The sequence below is a fragment of the Diadema setosum genome, chromosome 15, assembly GCF_964275005.1.
Source record: "Diadema setosum chromosome 15, eeDiaSeto1, whole genome shotgun sequence".
In the NCBI taxonomy this organism is placed as follows: domain Eukaryota; kingdom Metazoa; phylum Echinodermata; class Echinoidea; order Diadematoida; family Diadematidae; genus Diadema; species Diadema setosum.
Window position 1 is genome coordinate 1,524,170 of NC_092699.1, and position 21,415 is coordinate 1,545,584.

Sequence of the window (21,415 nt, forward strand, 5' to 3'; positions counted from 1 at the left end):
TCTCTGTTATACCAAGGAGGTACACATAACATTGAGTATGACAATAAACAAGTCATGGTCAAATATAATTTTCAATGAGCAGAAACGGATTTATTTATTTTAGTGTAGGTTCTATAGATTTAAGAATAATTGTAGCTTCATTCCCTGTGTTAAAGTTTTATTCTTTGTACTCGAGTCTCCGGAGTCCGTCATTGCTTGGAATTGTGATTGAATTTTCTGACAAAGCCGCTAAGGCAGCTTTCAAGGTGCCGTGAACAAGTTAATGTCACACCTTTAAATTGACTGTAGTAGGCAATGAGGAAAAAATGCCTTGCCTAAAGTGCCTTGTCTAAGGGCACAACCACTGCTACCATATGACTAGAATCAGGGACTTCGAAATTAAGGTTCTTATCAGATTCTGGGATTTTAAATAAGCTAAAACATTTTTTCCCCAAGTATGTTTTGAAAAATTTATATTCAACGCTTATCTTACCCTATCTCTGTTACGGAATACTTGCCTGGGGAAACTGTGCCAAATAATATATTGATAAAATGTTCAAATTACAAAAACGGGCTATCCGTTCAGTTAATCTAGCCGACTATTATTGTCACACGAATTATTTCTTCATTGAAAACAGACTCCTTAAGGTTGCCGATTTGTTTTTATACAACTTAGGAACATTTATGTTTCAGTTATCAGTCAACGGCTTGCCTGATGTATTTACTCACATGTTTCAGAAAAACTATGCCGTCCATGCTTACCCCACAAGACAAAGAGACTCATTTCACCTTCCACGTACTCGCACACTCCTTGCTCAAAAAACAATTGTTTTTACCGGACCTAAATTTTGGAATGATCTTCCCGCCGATTAAATGAATTGTTCTAGTATGTTTACATTTAAGCAAAAATTGAAATTAATGTTAATAAATGAATATAACCAGCCTGATTAGAATTTTTTAATGTGTTATATGCGCAGTATCCTCGTTTAATGTATATTTCTGGTTTATGCTTCCATTATCACTGCATCCGTACCTGTATTAACATTTCGAACTCATTATGAAGTTGATTATAGATAATGCGCACGTATATACTTGTGTATCTATATCCCATATTTCCACTCAGTTCTTATTCTTTGGATTCTTTTTTTTTTCACTTTTTCTTTTTCTTTTTCTTCTCTTTTATTTCCTTTTCCCTTTGTACCTTGATATTTTAGCTTTCATATCGTTTCGTCATTATTACTTTGTGTCCTATCTCCATTGATTACATAGCAAATTTACACCGGTATTTTTTCATGGAACCAGCGTTTACAAGCTTTGCTTTTGCGGTTCCATCATATTTCACAAGTTATAGAGAATTGTCTTACGTACATTATGTATGCTGACACACTTGCTGTTCATGACCCGACTTATAAATATTGTGTATTTTGCTTGGTTTGTATTCTTTTTTTGGATGTATTTCGATGTCAAGTGAAATATGAAAATAAATGTGCTGGAACTGTTCACTGTGTCTCGAGTGCAAGACCAGTGCAGTTTCAGTTATTCAATTCAATTCAATTCAATTCAATTCGCAACAGCTCCTAGCCGTTGTATTAACTCGGACGGGCGATCTTAAAGAGGACCTTCAAAGGTCCTAAAAAACAAATTGTCCTGTGTAATGCACATGAATACTCTATTTTTCTATCTGCATGAAGCCGATGACATAACAGCTCCTGAGTTCAATGGTTTGTCGACTGGACACGTCCTAAAATCCGATTGGTTGGTTCAAATAATGTCGTTCGAATGTTTCAATTTCCATTTGCTTGTTGCTTTTTACTCACGTCTTGTCAGAGCTCTAGCCAAAAAAAAAAATTAGGGCACTACACCATGAGTCATTGTCCTTTTCTTATTCTTCCCTTTTGGAGCGTGTTTTCTCTTTTTGTCATTACCTGCAAATCGACCAAATTGTCTCTTGTTTGAGTTCGTATAAAACATTACTGAGTAAAGTCCCTGTCTTCATCCGTAAAATTTTATTTCTTTTCATTCGCGGTAATCTCCGTTCCTAATCCCTCCGATATCCAAAGAGCCATGTTTATTCCAGTGTCCACCATCTTGATTGTATTTTAACTTCCATTCGCCAACCATGTTTGAACTCAGTTTCCTTTTAATAATGCCTTTCTTACTCTGACTCTCAAATGACGTAAAAACAAACAAAGAAACATACAAAAGTAATGTATTACGGTTCTAGGCAAAATCTTGTTCCTTCGTCTATCAACAACAACTCTTTGAAGATACTCTCGAAAGGTCTCTGAGTACACGGGTTTTGGAAGTCAACCAAGAAAAATCAAAATATTTGATGCCTTACTGTCCGCTTTGTTATCGCAATGTATTACTCATGTGTTTAGACACACGTCATGAATGAATATCATAATAATGAAATAACAGCACTGATAAGAAGCTTTTTTTTCCAACAGAGAGCCAACTCAATTTATAGCTGTCTGCGTTCGTGTCTGCGAAAGTTTTGTAGTCTTGTTAGTCTTGTTTTACTTTGTCGTTGCGTTTACACCTAGAAGAAGTAATATGTTGCACTTCAGGCCGATACTTCCAATTTTCCTAGAGTGATTTTACTTAATCTATAAAGATTGTCTATGAAGGAAAGCCTAAATTATTTGTAAGCAGGTATTCTTGAACTACTGACAGAAGTATCGTGTATGACGTAGCGACGAACATTCCATTCTCACACACATCCAACCCTCTAATTCCGAGATTGCATAAAAAAAAAAATGGAAAGGCTTTCTCGCCCGCAGACGACTGAATTCAGGAGATAAAAATCAACCATGACTAAAATGCCATAATAACCTTAGCTCATCATTATTGCAGTCTTGACTTCAGTACCTCTCATCCCACATTTTGCGCAACACAAGGACAAGGTCTTACATTCTAATACTCAAACTCTATAAATAACTGCAGTCTATTAAGACTCGTGGGGTACAGGGAACTCATTTACTACACGTGAGGTCTTCCGCTCAGAGAATGACTTTTTTCACTTTATCTACGTCCTTTGATTCATGCGAGGGCCTCCCTCTAAAACCAAAGTATAGGCCCACACAGGCTGAACTAAGGGGTGCAAGAGGTACAGTTGGGAGTTGGGAGAAGTATACAATACAAAAGATGCACAGGACAGAATAGATAGATGAGAATAGGATGCGCGAGTTTCACTTGGTTCAGGGTATATTTTAGTACATCATGTAATAGCAACCCATGTACCCGATACTCATAAGTGATGCAATAATTTTTATACTTTTGATATGGTCAATGATAAATAAGTGATTGATATTTTTATTCATGTCGATTGTTGCCGTTTAAGTATGTATTCATACAGCGTGAAGTAAACTTATTATTTCCTCACAGTTTTATCTATGAATATAATATGTACGAGTGTATATGATCATTATGTATTGTTTTCATGCAATAATGACTTTTTATATTTAATTGTGTATACAGTTGTACTACTCCGCAATTCCGCCATTTGGCTGCCATGGCAGTATTATGAATAAACCTGATTGAATTGACTTGAATTGAATTGAATAACTTTGGAACTGTTTAAACCCACGAGCGCAGCGAGTAGGTTTTAGACTATTTCCAAAGTTAAGCGAGAGCATCCAATTCTCACTGATCTACAAAATAGACATGTGCATCATTCGTTTTATAAGATGGGTCCGTAAATTCATGAAATTCAACTTTTTTCCCATCATGCGTCCGGTACGGTTCGGTGTAATAATGTCAGAGGCAAAAATGTCAGCGATAAAGATGTCAGAGGTAAAAATGTCAGAAGTAAAAATGTCAGAGGTGATAATGTCAGATGTATAAATGTCAGAGGTAAAAATGTCAGAAGTAAAACAAGTCAGAAGTAAAAATGTCAGAGGTAATAATGTCAAAAGTAAAAATGTTTTACCTCTGACATTTTTACCGCTGACAATTTTACCTGGCACCTCTGGTACACCTACATTTATACTATGGAAGGCTTGAGCCATGCATTCAGATTTTTACCGGACGCGTAGCTCAGTGAGGATCAGCAAAAAGCAAAGCATGATAATTGACCAATCAGATTGCAGCGATTCTTAAGCCCGTTTAATAATTTGAAATACACACACGCGGGCTTACACACAATCACAGGCACTCGCGCACATCATCACATCTACACAACAAAAACAACAAAGAAACCAAACAGAATATCGGTGCACCAACAACCAAAAGGGATATTATGAATACAGAAAGGATTTTGTTCAAACAAATGGATACTATATTGTGTAATGATAAGGCAAAAGATCAGAACAATGCAACTTCAAATGTTGGTTTGTCATGTGATTTATTTATACAAGTGGAAAATATAATAAAATGAAACCGAAAGAAATTAAAAACGGTGAAATGCTTTTCTATAGGCAGCTAGAGTGCTCACCCAAGAACTATTCGAAAAGCAATAACTGCACTCAAACTGACCCGTATCGATTGAACAGCCCATTATCCTCTTTAGGGATAATATTATCTATATGATGAGTAAAGCGTCTCATATAACAAAATGGTGACTACATACTATCTACTTATCCATCTATTTATATATTCATTCATCTCTCTCTCTCTCTCGCTTGCCTCATTTAGGGATGGCCTTTCCCTACTGTACCTCGGTTAAAAGTTTCGATCAGTAAAAGCATTGGATAACACCATACCGAAATTATGTTTACAATATTATGTCGAAATGATCTAGTTTTGCAGCACACAAGATGCAGCGTTCGCAAACGAAGCATTGATTCTCAGCCATGCGTCCTGATGTTGTTCACTTGTCTGGTATCGTGATTTCCATAACAAACACATTCTGTGTACATTCCAATCGAGTCTCATAGTAAACATTTCATTGTTAATTTGTACAATGTTAAGCAGCGATACACTTTTCTTCGTTTCATGGGCTTGGGTTAGTTCGTTTAACCAGGGGAAACGTGAAGGTCCAAATTCCTCGGATTCACGCCTAGAAACACATCCACACAGGGACATGTTCCAGAGATAAAAATAATAATAATAATAATACCCCCCCCCCCGAATATCAAAGGTCCCAATTCCTAGGATTTACACCTCGTAACATATTCCAGACAATTTTCATAATTTCACATCATGTAGTACAAGAATTAAGAGAGAGAGAGAGAGAGAGAGAGAGTGTGTGTGTCATGCATAAATTTGTGAATTTTATTGTGGTCCTTGAGCAGATAAACAAATATTCTGAAAACCCCAAACGAGTTACTCTGAACAAGGATGGTGACATAGGAAACTCATGCTAGCAATGTAGCAGTATGATTCAATTACAATATCACTTGCCTATAACAACTTCACCTGTGTAGAATTTATGCACGTTTTCTGCTTTTGTTTGGCTTCCTTGAGCCCCCACTCATGCATTCTTATGGTGAAACTGACATTTTATCGTCCTTGTTCATTGTGATTTGTTATGAATTAAAAAGGTTCTTATTCCTCATCCAAATCACTATACATGAAACTCTGTACCCATAATAACCGATTTATAGCTGTGCAAATGCAAATGCAAAAAAAAAAAAAAAATCTGAAAATCATCCGGAGTTCTCCGTTAAAGTTTTTGTGGACACTCGGCATAACGAAGATTTTAATTATTAACATAATACTGTCTCACAAGCTTTGATTCAGTGCAGTGGCGTAACTACGGGGGGGGGGGGGGGCACGTGCCCCCCCCCCCCAATCCGCTGGTAAAAAAAAAAGAAGAAAAAAAGAAAAAAAAAACTACCAAAATGGTAATTCAAGGGTTAGTAAACTGCTTTTGAAATCAACATGAAAGGATGATCAAGAAAAAAGATATTTTTCTAAGATTTCTTTTAACCATATAATTAAAGAGGTATTATAGTGAAACATTGTTCAAAAAGCCCGGAGACGACAAAAGATTGTGATTCAGTGTGATTCCTGGTTGGCATTTTGAATACAAGCAGGATGTGCGCAGTGCACTCAGAACATCGGAATGGCAAAAAGAGTCGCTGCAATGTTGCGCAATGTGATGTTTGATAGGTTGTACACATTTGCTATCAAAGCTTGATCATTGATTTTGCAGTGTTGCTTTACATACTAGTCTATATTAAAATGCCTTGCTTTGCCAATAATAAGACTTGACATTGGCTATTTCCTAACTTTTCCATCTATATGAAACACACACACTCACAAACACAAACAAATTAGGGGATGCTCTATACAAAGTGCAGATTTTGGACATCCTTCTGCCGCTTGGTCACTTCGACGCCCCCTCGCTGGTCATACCTCCCCCAATCATAAACATAAACCGACACCCTTGACTACCAGTGGCGGATCCACCGGGCGCAACTGCTGGCAGTTGCTGGCAGTAACATCACGAGAATGGCATAACGATTAAAAGCGAAAAAATAAAGCGAAAAAATATATAATGTAGCTACAAACGACAGTTTTTGGACTGTTTTAATGTCAAAATTTTCAAGCTCGCTCGCTTCGCTCGCTCGCATTTAATCGTTATGCAATTCTCCTGATGCTGCTGTCAGTAATTGCCAGCAGTTGCGCCCGGTGCGTCCCCTCCCCTTAATTTCCAAAGCGAAAAAATATGGCTACAAACGGCAGTTTGGGGACTGTAAAATGTCAAAATTTTCAAGCTCGCTCGCTCGCATTTAATCGTTATGCAATTCTCCTGATGTTGCTGTAAGTAATTGCCAGCAGTTGCGCCCGGTGCGCCCCCTCTCCTTAATTTCCAAATCGAAAAAATATAGCTACAAACGGCAGTTTTGGGACTGTAAAATGTCAAAATTTTCAAGCTCCCTCACTTCGCTCGCTCGCATTTAATCGTTATGCAATTCTCCTGATGTTGCTGTCAGTAATTGCCAGCAGTTGCGCCCGGGTGCGCCCCCTCTCCTTAATTTCCAAATCGAAGAAATATAGCTACAAACGGCGGTTTGGGGACTGTAAAATGTCAAAATTTTCAAGCTCGCTCGCTTCGCTCGCTCGCATTTAATCGCTATGCAATTCTCCTGATGTTGCTGTCAGTAACTGCCAGCAGTTGCGCCCGGTGCGCCCCCTCCCCTTAATTTCCAAAGCGAAAAAATATAGCTACAAACGGCAGTTTTGGGACTGTAAAATGTCAAAATTTTCAAGCTCGCTCGCTTCCCTCGCTGGCATTTAATCGTTATGCCATTCTCCTGATGTTGCTGTCAGTAATTGCCAGCAGTTGCGCCCGGTGCGCCCCCTCTCTTTAATTTCCAAATCGAAGAACTACAAACGGCAGTTTTGGGACTGTAAAATGTCAAAATTTTCAAGCTCGCTCGCTTCGCTCGCTCGCATTTAATCGCTATGCAATTCTCCTGATGTTGCTGTCAGTAACTGCCAGCAGTTGCGCCCGGTGCGCCCCCTCCCCTTAATTTCCAAAGCGAAAAAATATAGCTAAAAACGGCAGTTTTTGGACTATAAAATGTCAAAATTTTCAAGCTCGCTCGCTTCGCTCGCTCGCATTTAATCGTTATGCCATTCTCGTGATGTTACTGCCAGCAACTGCCGGCAGTTGCGCCCGGTGCAACCCCCTTAATTTCCAAAGCAAATGTATATATATATATATATACATACATATATTATTATATATAGCTACAAACGGCAGTTTGGGGACTGTAAAATGTCAAAATTTTCAAGCTCGCTCGCTCCGCTCGCTCGCATTTAATTGTTACGTTATGCAATTCTGATGTTGCTGCCATGAGGTGCCCCCCCCCCCAATGTCTTGACCCACGGTACGCCACTGATTCAGTGTATAATATTAATGATCCATCTCAATTTTTAAGAAAGCGTTTCAATCTGGGAGGAACTGTCTGTGTGTGTGTTGGTTGTGACATTTACCAGGAATCGTTATCATTCATTAAATTTCTTTTCGTAACTTTGGCACGATTGGAATGGAAATAGACTTCTATTATAGGGTTACATGAAGACATGATTGAACATGTTGCAGTGTGAAATGGACAAGGGCCCATACCAATAGACCATTTCTGTAATGTATTACAATATTATTTATGGTACTTCTATTCATACAGCCTAGTAACGAAGAATTTCTTTCACCTGCATGCTCCCTCCCATTAAGTTCCATTTTAGGCAGGAAATTACTTAATTGTTGTTAGGTATAGGGCAATCCTCGTGCAAGCTTTATAAATGTTAATGACAACTTTGTGAACAAAAACATGTATAAAATTTGAATACACTATACCGAGCGGTCTATCAACGTGTGAATAGATGAGTTCAAGACCTCTCCTATGTGCTAGTCTGGCTGCCGTGGACTATAGATGCCGGACGCTCAAACAAACCACAAAAGTGAATGATGCAAAGAAAATAAGCGGTGGTCCGGTATGCAAAAAGCTGTTTGCATTCTCGTTTGCTTTTCGGCTAGCTTACCTTGAGAGAAGGGCTGAAAATAATGTATGTCTGTCGGTTTATCGAAGTGATAGAATGACTAGCAGATTGTTATGACGCTCGTTAAATGTTTAGCAAATGTACTTGAGGATGGTTACATAAGGTTGCGGTATTGTTGTTGATATTGCATTTCAGCCTAAAGGCGTTATCTATTCGCTATATTGTGAGCTTCTGAAAACTGTGGGAGGGAGCCCTTTATGAGATGAATTTGGTGTCCCGGGAGTTTTTATCCTACTATGGGAGGGAGTCGCGTTGGTGCATAGGTCGAGACATGCATTTCCTTATGACATCCACATGCAGTGAATGTAGATAATGTAGTTACGGCTTGGGCTGCGAGAGTGAGTATAATGTTTACTCCATGAAACGTCATTCTCTTTAAACCATTTCGTTCATTGTTTCTGGATGGTAGAAAATAACAAATCACTTTAAAAAACAAACGTAGTCATTTATCTTTTATCATGATTATAACTGCACGTGAGAGAATACATGAAGAATCATGGTTGAAGAATACAGAGGTATGCAAAGAAAATCGTATTACTATGCAGGAGGATTTCCAGTATAATAAGCAAAGCTTGATGTGAGGAACCTCATTACAAACACGAAGAAAAAAATAGTTGAAATAAGCTGACTATTAGATATATCAATCAACGAACAATATTTCACAAACAAGTTTGTAATTTTCATAACAACATATGAATGCCCTCTTTGGTTTGTGTAATTTGTTGTCTTATTTGATGGCCTTTTCTACCTGAAAAGAATGGAATCTGCAATTCACACAATTCGCTGTTATCATGTTCATTATATTGTTGGTTCCCAAGCAAAGTTTGGACATCGAGTAGGCAGTAGGCAGTGAGAATTTGCAAGATGAAATAGAGGTCATGGTTAATGAACAGCACTTAGATAAGAGAAGGGCTGTCCCTTTTTCTAAGAGACAGTGGCTATTAAATGTGAACAAGCACAAAATGTTTGCAAAGTGCACAAATTAGCATGACCATGCATAAAGTGTCTTTTCTGCGCTTTTTTATCCCAGTATCCCAATATGTTATGTAACCTTTAAGATTTCAGGCCCTGCAACTTCATGACTATTGTAGTTAAAATATTTATGAATCGTGACGGTTTAAGACTTTTTTACCTCCTCTTTCTGGCGTATAATGTGCTTTAATATTTATTTCTTTTATTCTTTTGTTGATATTTTCTTTGTCTAACTTTGTGCAAAAAAGGATTGTTGCAGGAGCAAAAAAAAAAACAAACAAACAAATAAACAAACAAACAAACAAACAAACAAACAAACAAACAAACAAACAAACCAACAAACAGCATATTAGTCTAACATTTTGTCTAGCATGTCTAATGCCAAAAGATTCATTTGTAAGGTACATTGCAGTTTAACATTGAAGTTATGTGTAGTACGTCATTGATTATCACTGCTTTATATATTTGTTCATTAGACCGATTTTGAGACTTCTGTTTGCCTCTATAAAGCTCTAATAAATGGAATTTCATTGGTTAATTTGAATTTGGTCATACAGATTGAGCGTGGTTCCCAAGAAGTACGAACAGCAAACAAGAATTGAACAGATCAAATAAATTATGGAGAGTGCGTTGAGAATTAAAGATAACTATGGCATCGGACACAGATAAAAATGCAAAAATAAAGAGAATACTGGGGATTATTTTCACTCAGGTAGGTCTATATATATATGACAAATTAGTAGAAGACCCAAAGATTTATAAATGAGCGATACACGAATTAGGGTCCATAAACTAGTACAGTGCAATTGTAATTATTTTTTTCGTTCCTCTAAAACCCAGGTGTGATTTTAGGTATGCGAATTCACCTTAAGAGATATTATTAGGTGTAGTTTCTTCCATTTACTTGATTTCATAAATTGGCCACTTTATCCCGTCAGGTGAGGATCTGGCAACTTCTGGTCTTATCAAATCACCATGAATGATGATGGCGGTGAGATGGCTCAGTCGGTAGCCCGGTCTGCCTCACAATCACGCGGCTCGGGTTCGAACCCGAGTCTGGACTGAGCAATGTTGTGTGTAAACATACCGTCCCCTCTCGCAAGAGGCAATACACTCTGTCCCTCGGATAGGACAGAAAATGGAGGTCCCGTGTATGAGAGAGTAACAACTCATGCACGTAAAAGATCCCAATTCATTCACTCATCGCAAAGAGCAGGGTGTTTAACCCGGTGAAGTGGTCCCACCTCACATCCAACTGGACCCCATGGAAGACCAGCTTAACGTAGCTGAATATGGGCTATCCAGCCATCTTCTCAGATGGAAATGAACAAACTAACAAACAGTACCAAACGAAAATACGGAATCACAGTAAAGAACATTATCTATATACTTCCGGGATAATTCCCTTGTCGGTGTCAGGAAACAATATTTTAGTTATCAAGCTCTCATAGTCTTTCCTTGTCTAACCCTTTCTAGCACTGTTCAATGAAGTCTGACTCTATTTGACAATCATTAGGAGTGATATTTCAGGAAATTATTGGTCATGAAATTCATGATCGCATGCGTTTGTTACTGGTCTTGTAAGTAAAGCTGGAGTTCATTGTGAATCATAGATTTATCATATTACAGGCAGATCCGAATTTCACGCCAGTGAAGGAAAAGTTTCATTGAGAACAGAACCCCCCCCCTCGAACAAGTGTCGAAGAGAAATCAGTGTTGTCACTTATTTCCTGACCCTGTCATTATTCTTGATGTGAAGACATGATCAATGTGAATAGTCGACTGGTAAGCCTAAAGGGGTTTAAGCCACATGGAACCAACTTTTGCCAAAAGAGAATTGATTCTCTCAGACTGCATGGTAAGGAAAACTCACACGTGACGCCAATAATTCTTGTGAAGCAATTGTAATTATGTTTGATGAAAAAACGGACATAGTGATCCTGTTATTCTAATCCTGGTATCAATGTACTGTCGATCTGTCATTTTCTGTGATATGAATTTGAAGATATCTCTACCTTGTATAAATGACGTATGTTAACAGAAGAATATTTTTGAAGTACAGTGTACGCAAAATTTTCCACAGACTTCAGAAAGAATAGAATAAACTATAGCTTAGTATTTTGCTTAGCATAAAGTGCGGTTGTCTTCTGCTTGATATTAAATGGCATATTCGCAATAAATAGAAAAAAATAATATACAGAAAAGAGTAAGCGAGAAAGAGAGAGAGAGGAAAAGATGATCACTGAAAAAAAGTCACCTCCAATACGCGTCAAGAGTTGAACATTTTTGTATTAATTTGCTTTATTTTACTCTATTTCATTTGTTTCATCTCAACAGGGTCAATCGAAAATTTGAGAGTATGCACGCAAAGCAAAGTGACTAAAACAACAACCATTGCCTGTGGTTTACCCGAAGGAAGTCATGAAATTTAACTTTATTGAGGCAGTTGGTTAATCTTCCCTTTCCTTTCTATCGTCATGATTAATTATTTCAATGACATTTGGTCCCAGGAAGTTTTGGTTTTACATCATTACAAGAAAAAGGAAAATAAAGTCGAGGGATTAGACGGTAATTGAAGAAAGTCTCTACTTTCAATAACATGATATATACTGGGCTGTGAATAAATAAAGCACTGTTAATCTCTTATGTAAGCCGAGTAGCACGGGTCGCTGTCGATTTGGATATTGATAGCATTATGACGTGTATAATGTATCGCAAGTCTGAATGTATACTGGAAATAGAACTCTCTACAGTTGACTCATTTGGCTTTAAGAGTCGAAACGTTTTATTTAAAGATCCATAATTTCTCATAGGTTTTTGTCAATTGTGAGTCAGTGATGGATGTTACCCTTTATAACTCATGCAGTGACGTAATAAAAATTTATCTTTTTCAGATGAAATGAATAATCACGATGTTTATCAAAATAAAGATATTCATTGATACATTTAGTCTTAGAATTGGTAAGAAAATCTGTCTATCTATACATTTTTTCAACATATTAGATGATAATACTGCTTTCTGATATGTTTTAATCACTTACCTAGCATTTTTTCTTTTATCGTTTAATCATTGGTTACAATAGTACATTTTCCAGAATCCAATATCACAGTTGAAAAAGGAAGGAGCGGTGAATTAGCTTTTAAAGTCTCCAACTCCTAGCAACATAGAGTTTGATGAACAATTCGTTCTTCATGAGTAAGCGGCTGGTGAAACGCTCTTAGAGAAACAGACATAAAACAAGAGGCCGTGGATGCAAACTCTATCCTTCTGATCAACATGATTATTCAAGGGCCAGTGTAGAGTTTCACCTTCACCTCTTCCCATTTGAAGGGCACCTACATTCTGGTTCCTATGTGGTTAAAAGAGCTTAGAGACTTGTAGTATGTTATAGTGCCCGTGAACTGTAAGAAAGATCAACCAATCAATAAACGTATTCATACAAAGGATGGTACTACAAAATACTCTTATAGTAACCCACGAGAACACCCTTTACCAATATGCCTTGGGAAGTATAAGAGACGTTGGCAGGCGTTAGAAGCGTTGGGTGGAAGATCCCAAAACACGCTCTGCACTAATTAGTTTGTGTCATAATACACGTAAATGTCCAAGTAAGATGAAAGAGAAAGTAACAAAAAAAGTTGAATACCTATTGGAGCATACCGTGTATGCCAGTGTATCTGTGAGTTTTTGCTATTTTGAGTTACTTTGTTGTAAAAAAAAAGAAAGAAACATTGTAATTCTAGGTGTTTGTGCTATCTAGACTGTAAAGTGATTCAAGTACAAAAACTCCCCAATGTTCTTTGGGTATATTCTCTACTTGATCTTTATGATTTATGATTCTACAAAAGTATTCGAAAAAAAGAAGAAGAAAGAAGTAGTTCTCATTCTTACACACGTTGACAGACTGAATGTTCAACACCAATTGCATTCTGTTTCATGCTTTGCTAATCGGTAGAAAACTGAACTGGAAAAGTTCAGCAATGTGAAAGTGAGACTTGAGACATTGATAATGAAGAATAAATAAGAAAACAGAAAACATCTTTACTGTAACACTTAAAAAGACGAGGGCGAGGTCTATTCAAGTAAAAGGGTGTAGCACCACCCACCCTATCCATCTTTTGACCACCCCTCGTTTACTCAACACAAAGTTATTCAGCTCTTGTATGCAGGGGTGTTCCCCTCTATTTTAAAACTCAACTTAAGCTTCTTGATCGATCACTTCCATTCTTGTGCACTGTGACGTCATCCACTTCCAACAAATATCCCTCCGGTTGTTGTCCTCAAAAAGCGATTCTTCGTCTCTCTTTAGTCATCTTTTTGTCTTCTCCACTGTAAAGACTGTTAGCCGATCCAGATGCACTCGACCGTGCCGTGTCCGCCGCACTAGTAAGGTGTCTTTAATCCGCCAGCCGTCCTCATAGGAAGAACCCACCTTTTAGTGTTTCTTTACGTCGCTCGACGTAGAATATGTCTTGAAGTATGCTGGGTTCGGACTTGTACGGTGACAGGGTCATTCCCCCAAGCGCTCTATTTTCTGTTTTAATTTCCTTCATGTCACCTAGAACACACCAACCCCTGCCACCCTCTTCTGGTCATTTGGAAACACGGAACTCTTATGAAATGTCAAACCGGCATAAGTCATTCGCACTTGAGCTTATTAATTTGTAACTTTTATTTTTCTCTCTCTCGCCAAACTTTATACCATGACAAAATGTATTCTGATTGCTATCAGCAAGCTCATAATTCTATACTCTACTCACTTTGCCAGGGATTTGCTTCTTTTCCCGTTACTGTCTGTGAATAAGATCGTATGTTTGATATACATTATCATGAGTACCAAGGCCAAGTGAAAAAGAGGAACTAACCTGGGAGCGGCACTCCCACTGAGCTGCAGTCAGTTCATGGCACTGACACGATGATATTTGAAGAAATACCCAGTGCCTCGATGTCTCCTTCGTCAGGCTATACCGAAAATATGGTTGACTCAACTATCTACGGACAGAGAGCAGAATATTTCATTAATATGTACCCCACATTTAGAAGCTGGAAAAAATGTAAAGAGATTAATATGTGATGTAACGTCGAAGTATTTTTACGATTAATTGATCAAGCAAGAAGGAGTATACACCAGGTGTTGTTTTTTTCTGGGAAAGCGTACTAGGGATGATGATAATTTGGAATGATTGTTTTGTACGAAATTTGGTCAAAGTAAAAGATAATAAGTTGAAAGAATTTAATTTTAAAGTGTTATATAATTTATTACCAGTGAAGATGAATTTGCTTAAGTGGAAAATAAGTAATGATTTTAAGTGTGATGTTTGTCAGCTAGATGAGGATTTAACACATGCTTTTATTACATGCAAACTGAACAGAAGTTTTTGGAATTATATTTCTTGGTTAATTCAGCAAGTTTTTCATGTTTCTGTTGACATTAATATTACATTTTTGTTAAAGAGCAATGAAGAAGAGGAAGTAGATGATTTGACGAATATAGCTTTTTGGCGTATTCATAAATTTATAGTACTGCGTAATTACAAAGGTGTTGATAATCAAATAATAGAGAACGTAGATTACGATATATGTTTCTATCAGAATTACGGAAAAGACTTGAAGTAAACAAAACACGTCGTGGCAGACCTTTGTTTAATCTTCCAAATGATTTATTTGATTATGTTTGAATTTCTCTCTAATTTATGCATGTAAATGAAAATTTTGATGTTATCTATGTTGTTTGAAAAATGAATAAATGTTATTTGAAAGAAAAAAATGAGTACCGAGGCCAAGTGAAAAAGAGGAACTAACCTGGGAGCGGCACTCCCACTGAGCTGCAGTCAGTTCATGGCACTGACACGATGATATTTGAAGAAATACCCAGTGCCTCGATGTCTCCTTCATTCTCTCTTGGTCTTATACGTAGTTTGGTAGCCCCCAGTAAGACAAGTTTTAAAAATATTTTTTTTTTCGCTTTGGAGAGGTAGTATTTACAGATTTTCTGAGAATATTTGTGAATATATATATTCACCTTGTTTTTCTCGTTCAGGGACTGTTCTGAAATCACGTGTCGACACAGGGAAAAGCTCTTCAATAGGGTACAAAAGCTTGATATCAGTAACTTATCAAACCTCATGTTCGTGAAATAACTAAATCAAAACCTTTATCCTATATCGAAGATTATCAGTGTCATCTTATATAGTGCATGTGTCCAATTGCCTTTGTAGTTTCTTTTTTTAACGTTCTTATTCGTTTGTATGTTTTTTTTTGTGATAAAGCTAGCCAATCTACTCTGTTATCATTTACTGCGTATTTGACGTGTCATGTTGTTTTGAGGGTCTTTGTGTTCGTTTACTTTTTTATAGCTCATCGGCTTTAATTTGCTTCCATTTCCATAGAACAAGGTAATTGTGATGCGCGTCATGTATCTTATGATATTATAGTCTGTAAATGTTCAGAATAGCGTGTAGGCTTGTCGGCCTATGCCACGACATGATAAATCTGCTGTCGATCTGTTCTCTTTCACACAACAGGTCTTATGTGCCAACTCATAAGCAGGGAAAGTTTGCTGTAACGAACTCATTTGTTAGTGCACCTCCCAGGGACCTCACGTAGGCAAATCTAATTTGAGAAGAGAACCTAGACTTACGTAAGTTTGCCTGACTCATAACATGTACCTTCGTCAACCAGTCTGTGACGGAGGTTTTGACTATGATTAATTTCCTTCATGCAGTCGCCATTAAAAAATCAAGGGATTGTTTCGTTGTTCCTGCTGGATCAAGCAACATTGATTTATATTATTCAGCATTTATTTTCGAGAAAATGTTTTCAATGAGCGAAAAGCATTTGGCAGGATTTGTCTTTTTTCCATTAAAATGAATTAAAAGTATTAGTGAATATCAAATTTAGACCATCAAATCACACACGACAATGCCAATAATGTCATACTAACAGACATTTTCATTACCATTTTCGTGGTTTTCGTAGAAAGATTAAGCCTTATTGCTGATTTTTTTTCTTCAAAAGAATAGAAGGATAGGTTTCTTCGTAGAAATATGTCAGCCTGATCTTACAGGGAATGACTATTAGCAACAACAAAACAAAAAAGAGGGTAGGATTAAGATGAAGAGGGAGACGAAAGAATAAACAAGAAGCGAAAGAAGAGGCCGCAACTTAAGAATGAGGGCGACATTAGGACCGAGGACTGAATAAGAAGGAAGAATAGAGACTAAGGAAGTGACAAAGAGTTACTGATGATGCGAGAAGAGAATTGGTGAAAAGAATGCGAAAGGTGTCTTGTTTAAATTACGTCATGACACACAACTTGCTAATTAGTACTGACACTGAGCCGAGAAACAGCTATCACACATGCTCACAGTGAACAGCGACACTAGTAATTGTCAGGGAAAAGCGGGAATGCCACTTGCAAAACGTATCACGAACCCCGCAGTGTATGTTGAAGACGACAAGTTCGGTTCCTGTATGACGTCATACATAGCGCCCCATCCCGACCATGTAGAAGACACACCAACAAACGCACTGAAACAAGAAGGCAGACACAGAAATACAAATGTACGGATTGTCTCTTAAGTCAGCAAACATTCCCGACACCTTAGAGTCATGCACACTATGGCACATACACAAACATATTCGTATACGCTCACTTTTTATGATATTCCTTATTTGAATTTCATTCATTCAAATTCACACACACACACACACACACACACACACAAACACACACACACACACACACACACACATATATATATATATATATATATATATATATATATACAATCATCATAAAATCTGGTCACTGTCTCCGTCTCCATTGAAAGTAGTAGGTTTGCCTGGAGTTTTAACATTCAATGAACATACAAATATGTGGATTCTGCCCTCCCCCCCCCCTAAAAAAAAAAAGAAGTTAAATCAAGGGACGTTCGTCATGAAACGCAGTAAACGATGTGAGATTACTTGAACGAACAATTATTTATTCATCATTTAATAATCACACATCTCATCCAAGTTTAAAAGATTGCAAAATACAGTACAATTTGCTTATTTACATAGCAAAATAGCTAATGTATTATATCTTATGTACAAGAACTCAGTCTATCACTTGAGTGAACATAATGAAAGGTTTACATATTTTACAACATAATTTAACATCAACGCACTTGATAGTAAATTCATCTTCACATACATCATGTGCTTTAGATTTCAGACATGTCACTCATGAGTTACTAATTGGATAAACAAGGAAATCATAAACAAAGAAATGAAAAACATCATAATACATTCAACCATTATTGATTCTGAACAATGAATCATTTACTTATTCGAAGCAGAACAGCAACGAATTACCATTATCGACGACGGCTATGCAAAATTGACATGTCATATGAAATAGCATAGACAATGATAATGATAATGATAATGAATATACAAATCGACAATCATTTGTCTATCAACTAGAACATAGTTCTGATTGAGAGTTAGAAAGTGTTTTTCTTCTCCCAATTCTCTTTTCTCTCTCCATCTACTCAAAGAGAGATAGATAGAGAGAGAGAGAGAGAGAGAGAGAGACAGACAGACAGACAGGCGCAGCAAGCTATAAGATATTACCCCCATCCTCCACACCACACCGTAAAATCATTCTAGGTTACTTGAGCATCTTATTCTTATCACTATTGTAATACAGCTCAGATGAGGTGTTCTCTTCACTGTGACGAAACATTGTAAGGCTAGAATGATTGAACAGCATTTTACAACTCTTTGCTTACTTATAAAACCTCTTACATGTCCTTAATGTTGTCACAGAAAACGCGACCAGAAATAGCTGGATTTGATATGTGTACATGGCACAAGCAAGAGGTCGGATGTTTAACACAGAAATGGAGAAAAAAAAAAAAAACCACATGTCTGACGTCCACGGAATTGCATCATTTCACGTAATGTTATACCACAATAACAACCGTAACATTCACCTGCTCAACACAGTAATACATTTGCAACTTGGAAAGGATCGAATGCTTCTCTAAATCTAATCACTCTCGTCATGTGAGCAGTCGTGATACCTGCCGCTTTCGCTAAGGCTTTTGTAAAGACAGGATTTGGGTGTTTTTTATATAAAACTGGGTGTAATTCAAGGTGGATGGCAAGGCTGTATCTCACACAAAGACGTGATTTCTCGTCGGTTTCTGGTGAAAATTGAAAAGGACAAGGTTTGTAACAATAGTAGTATCATAAGATACTATAGCACCTTGTACGTCACAGCACACACTTTTGAGTATGATCCCTTCGGGTAACACACATTGAATGTTTGCGAATTGCCAAAAGTAAACGTTTGTTATATCTATAATTCTTCGAAAGTTCTTTGCTCGATTCATAGCGCGGAGTCAGACATGCCATTGCTCAGGAGATCGTTTGCTGTCAGAGGTTTCGACTCCCCGTTTCCCTTTGATTTGCCCCCCTTGTTGTTGCTTCCATTTTGCTGGTTCCCACCTGTTGGATCATCAGAGATGTTAATCAAGTCCTGAGTTGATGTTCCCTTCCCAAAGCCAGCGAAGGTCGGATCGTTTTCTGTGTTTGCATTTTGGGGCACCTCGAACGGATCGAGTCGGATAGGTTTCGAGTTTCTCTTAGATAGTTCGGTTAGCTCTTCCACGTCGTGTTCTCCACCACGCTTTCGCGAGCTCAACACGCATGCGACGACGACAATGACGATGATGAGGAGAACGCCACCAACCCCAGCGATCCCGATAATTGTGGGCATTGTGAAGAAAGCTGAGAGCCCCCCTGGAGCGTTCTGTGTAGCAGCCGGATCGGTAGGAACATTTGTAGCTGGTTGGCGTGGGGAGTCGGAGGGCTGAACGGGGAATCCCGTCGGTTGTTGTGGATACATGGTCTGTTGCGGGACGTTGGGGGTGCGTGGTTGCCACCAGCCCATCGTGGTCGATGGAGGTGGTTGAAATGTAGAGTTGGAGCTGGTGCCGTTTTCTGTCGTATTCTGAAATGCAGCGGTGGTCATATTAACCTGAGGTTCAAGTGTAACCACTGGCGTTGACGGTTCCATTGGCATTTCCGTGGCATTCTGAGATGTATTTGTTTGCAGCATTGGGGCTGAGGATGTCGTACTCATGTTTAGCTGGTTTGTTGTGCCTACCATCGTTGTCGGGAGAGCGGTGGAGATCGATCCTTGTGTTGCGTTTGTGGTTGGTTGCTGAGTTGTGGTATTACCTGGCAACGTCGTATTTAGCGTGTTCGTGTAATTTAAAGCAACAGTAGTGATGTTCATTGTCGTTGTCGGCAACGCGGTCGTATTCGGCGACGCGGTCGTATTCGGCAACGCGGTCGTATTCGGCAACGCGGTCGTATTCACAAGTGCCATTGCAGAAGCATTTACCACCGACGCTGTAGTAGCATTCTCAGGCAAGCCCGTTGTGTTGAGGGGCGGGTAAGCGGTGGCGGTCGTATTCGGCAACGCGGTCGTATTCACAAGTGCCATTGCAGAAGCATTTACCACCGACGCTGTAGTAGCATTCTCAGGCAAGCCCGTTGTGTTGAGGGGTGGGTAAGCGGTGGCGGTCGTATTCGGCAACGCGGTCGTATTCACAAGTGCCATTGCAGAAGCATTTACCACTGACGCTGTAGTAGCATTTTCAGGCAAACCCGTTGTGTTGAGGGGTGGGTAAGCGGTGGCATTGACGAAAGGGTTGGCTGACACATTCCCTGTCGATAGTTCAGTCGTCGTGGGCAACGGTGTCGTGGCAAATACCGTCGATATGATTTGTTGAGGGCCAAAAGTCACCGTCACTGGAATTGTCGAGATGATTTTGCCATCAACGGTTAGAGAACAAATAAAAGGATTTGCGATTGTATCGTTCGTGATTGATGTAACAAAGAGGGTCGTGTCATTCCCTTTCGGACTCGTGGTGATGTGAAAATTGTCCTTCACCGTTTCGTGGAGGAACCATTTCACTTCGGCACCCGGTAGAGTTGTATTACAACGTACAGTAGCATTTCCGCCTGCTTCAACAAACAATGCGGCATCGCTTACGGTGAAGAATGTGTTGACGGGCTGTTCGACCACGATGATAGGCCCAAGGGTACAATTCCTCGTCTTGGAGTCCAGGCATTCTGGGTCTGTGCAGCGAGCGAAGCATGTCATCATGGTCCCTGTCTGATCTGTGGTAGCATTCATTGACGTCTCAATTCTTTTAGTGTTTTCTACTGTCGTCTCCGTGGTCATCGGCGATGTCTTGAGGCTGTAGAACGAACTCTCCCACGACAGGTCCCACTCGGGATTGCCCACTTCTGTCTCGCAGAAAAACTCTAGCAAGTCGCCGGCCATAACCAGAGTGCTGCCGCCCGTCACTACGCACTCCGGATACGTGGGCCCCGGGGCGTATCCGAAAAAAATGACCTCAGTGGAACTCGGCGTCGTGCCGACTGTAGGGCGGCACGTGTACGTTCCGGCATCATTGATGGTGACGTTGGTGATAGTCAAATTGTACACCGCGCAGTTGGGCTGTGAGTTGTCAGCGCTGATGGAAAATCGCTCCCCGGCATTCTCCCAAATTGACGGACCGACAGACAAAATCACGCCCGTTGGGTTTAGCCAAGAGATGAGTTGCCCACCGGCTTGAGCGACGTAGCATGAAAGTGTAACACTCTCACCTTCCCTCAAGAAAGTGTGACTGATGTTGGTGCTTATTCCACTCTCAATGCATTGAGCATTTCCACTAGACGTAGAGAAGAGAACGAGATATGTTGCCACCAAGAAAGTGGCAGCACTGACTCTGATTATCATGATGCTTTACAAAGATTCCACGAGTACTCCAAAAACACAAATTGATTGTCCCCGAGTCTCGAGAGAGAGAGAGTTTTTTTTTGCTGGTAGAAAGGTTTTCTTTTTCTCGCACAAACTTTCAGCAATGCCAAGCACGATGCACAAAATGTCCAGCAATGTATATGAGAAGTTACACTTTACGCACGACGAAACTAGTCTTCATTGTT

General features: G+C 39.0%; 1 protein-coding gene across 1 annotated transcript; it reads right to left on the reverse strand.

Annotated features, from left to right (window-relative positions):
• Nucleotides 1-18,782: 18,782 nt before the first annotated feature.
• On the reverse strand, nucleotides 18,783-21,209 carry LOC140239145 (uncharacterized). Its single transcript, XM_072319028.1, has 2 exons — nucleotides 19,521-21,209; nucleotides 18,783-19,406 (listed from the first exon to the last, which is right to left on the reverse strand). Exons 1-2 carry the CDS (start codon nucleotides 21,207-21,209, stop codon nucleotides 18,783-18,785), a joined length of 2,313 nt encoding a protein of 770 aa, XP_072175129.1.
• Nucleotides 21,210-21,415: the final 206 nt, after the last annotated feature.

Coding starts and splice junctions, on each gene's coding strand:
- LOC140239145 (XM_072319028.1), bottom strand. CDS start 21,209: ATGATAATCAGAGTCAGTGCTGCCACTTTCTTGGTGGCAACATATCTC. Junction 19,407..19,520: donor ACATGAGTACGACATCCTCA/GCCCCAATGCTG, acceptor GCTGCATTTCAG/AATACGACAGAAAACGGCAC.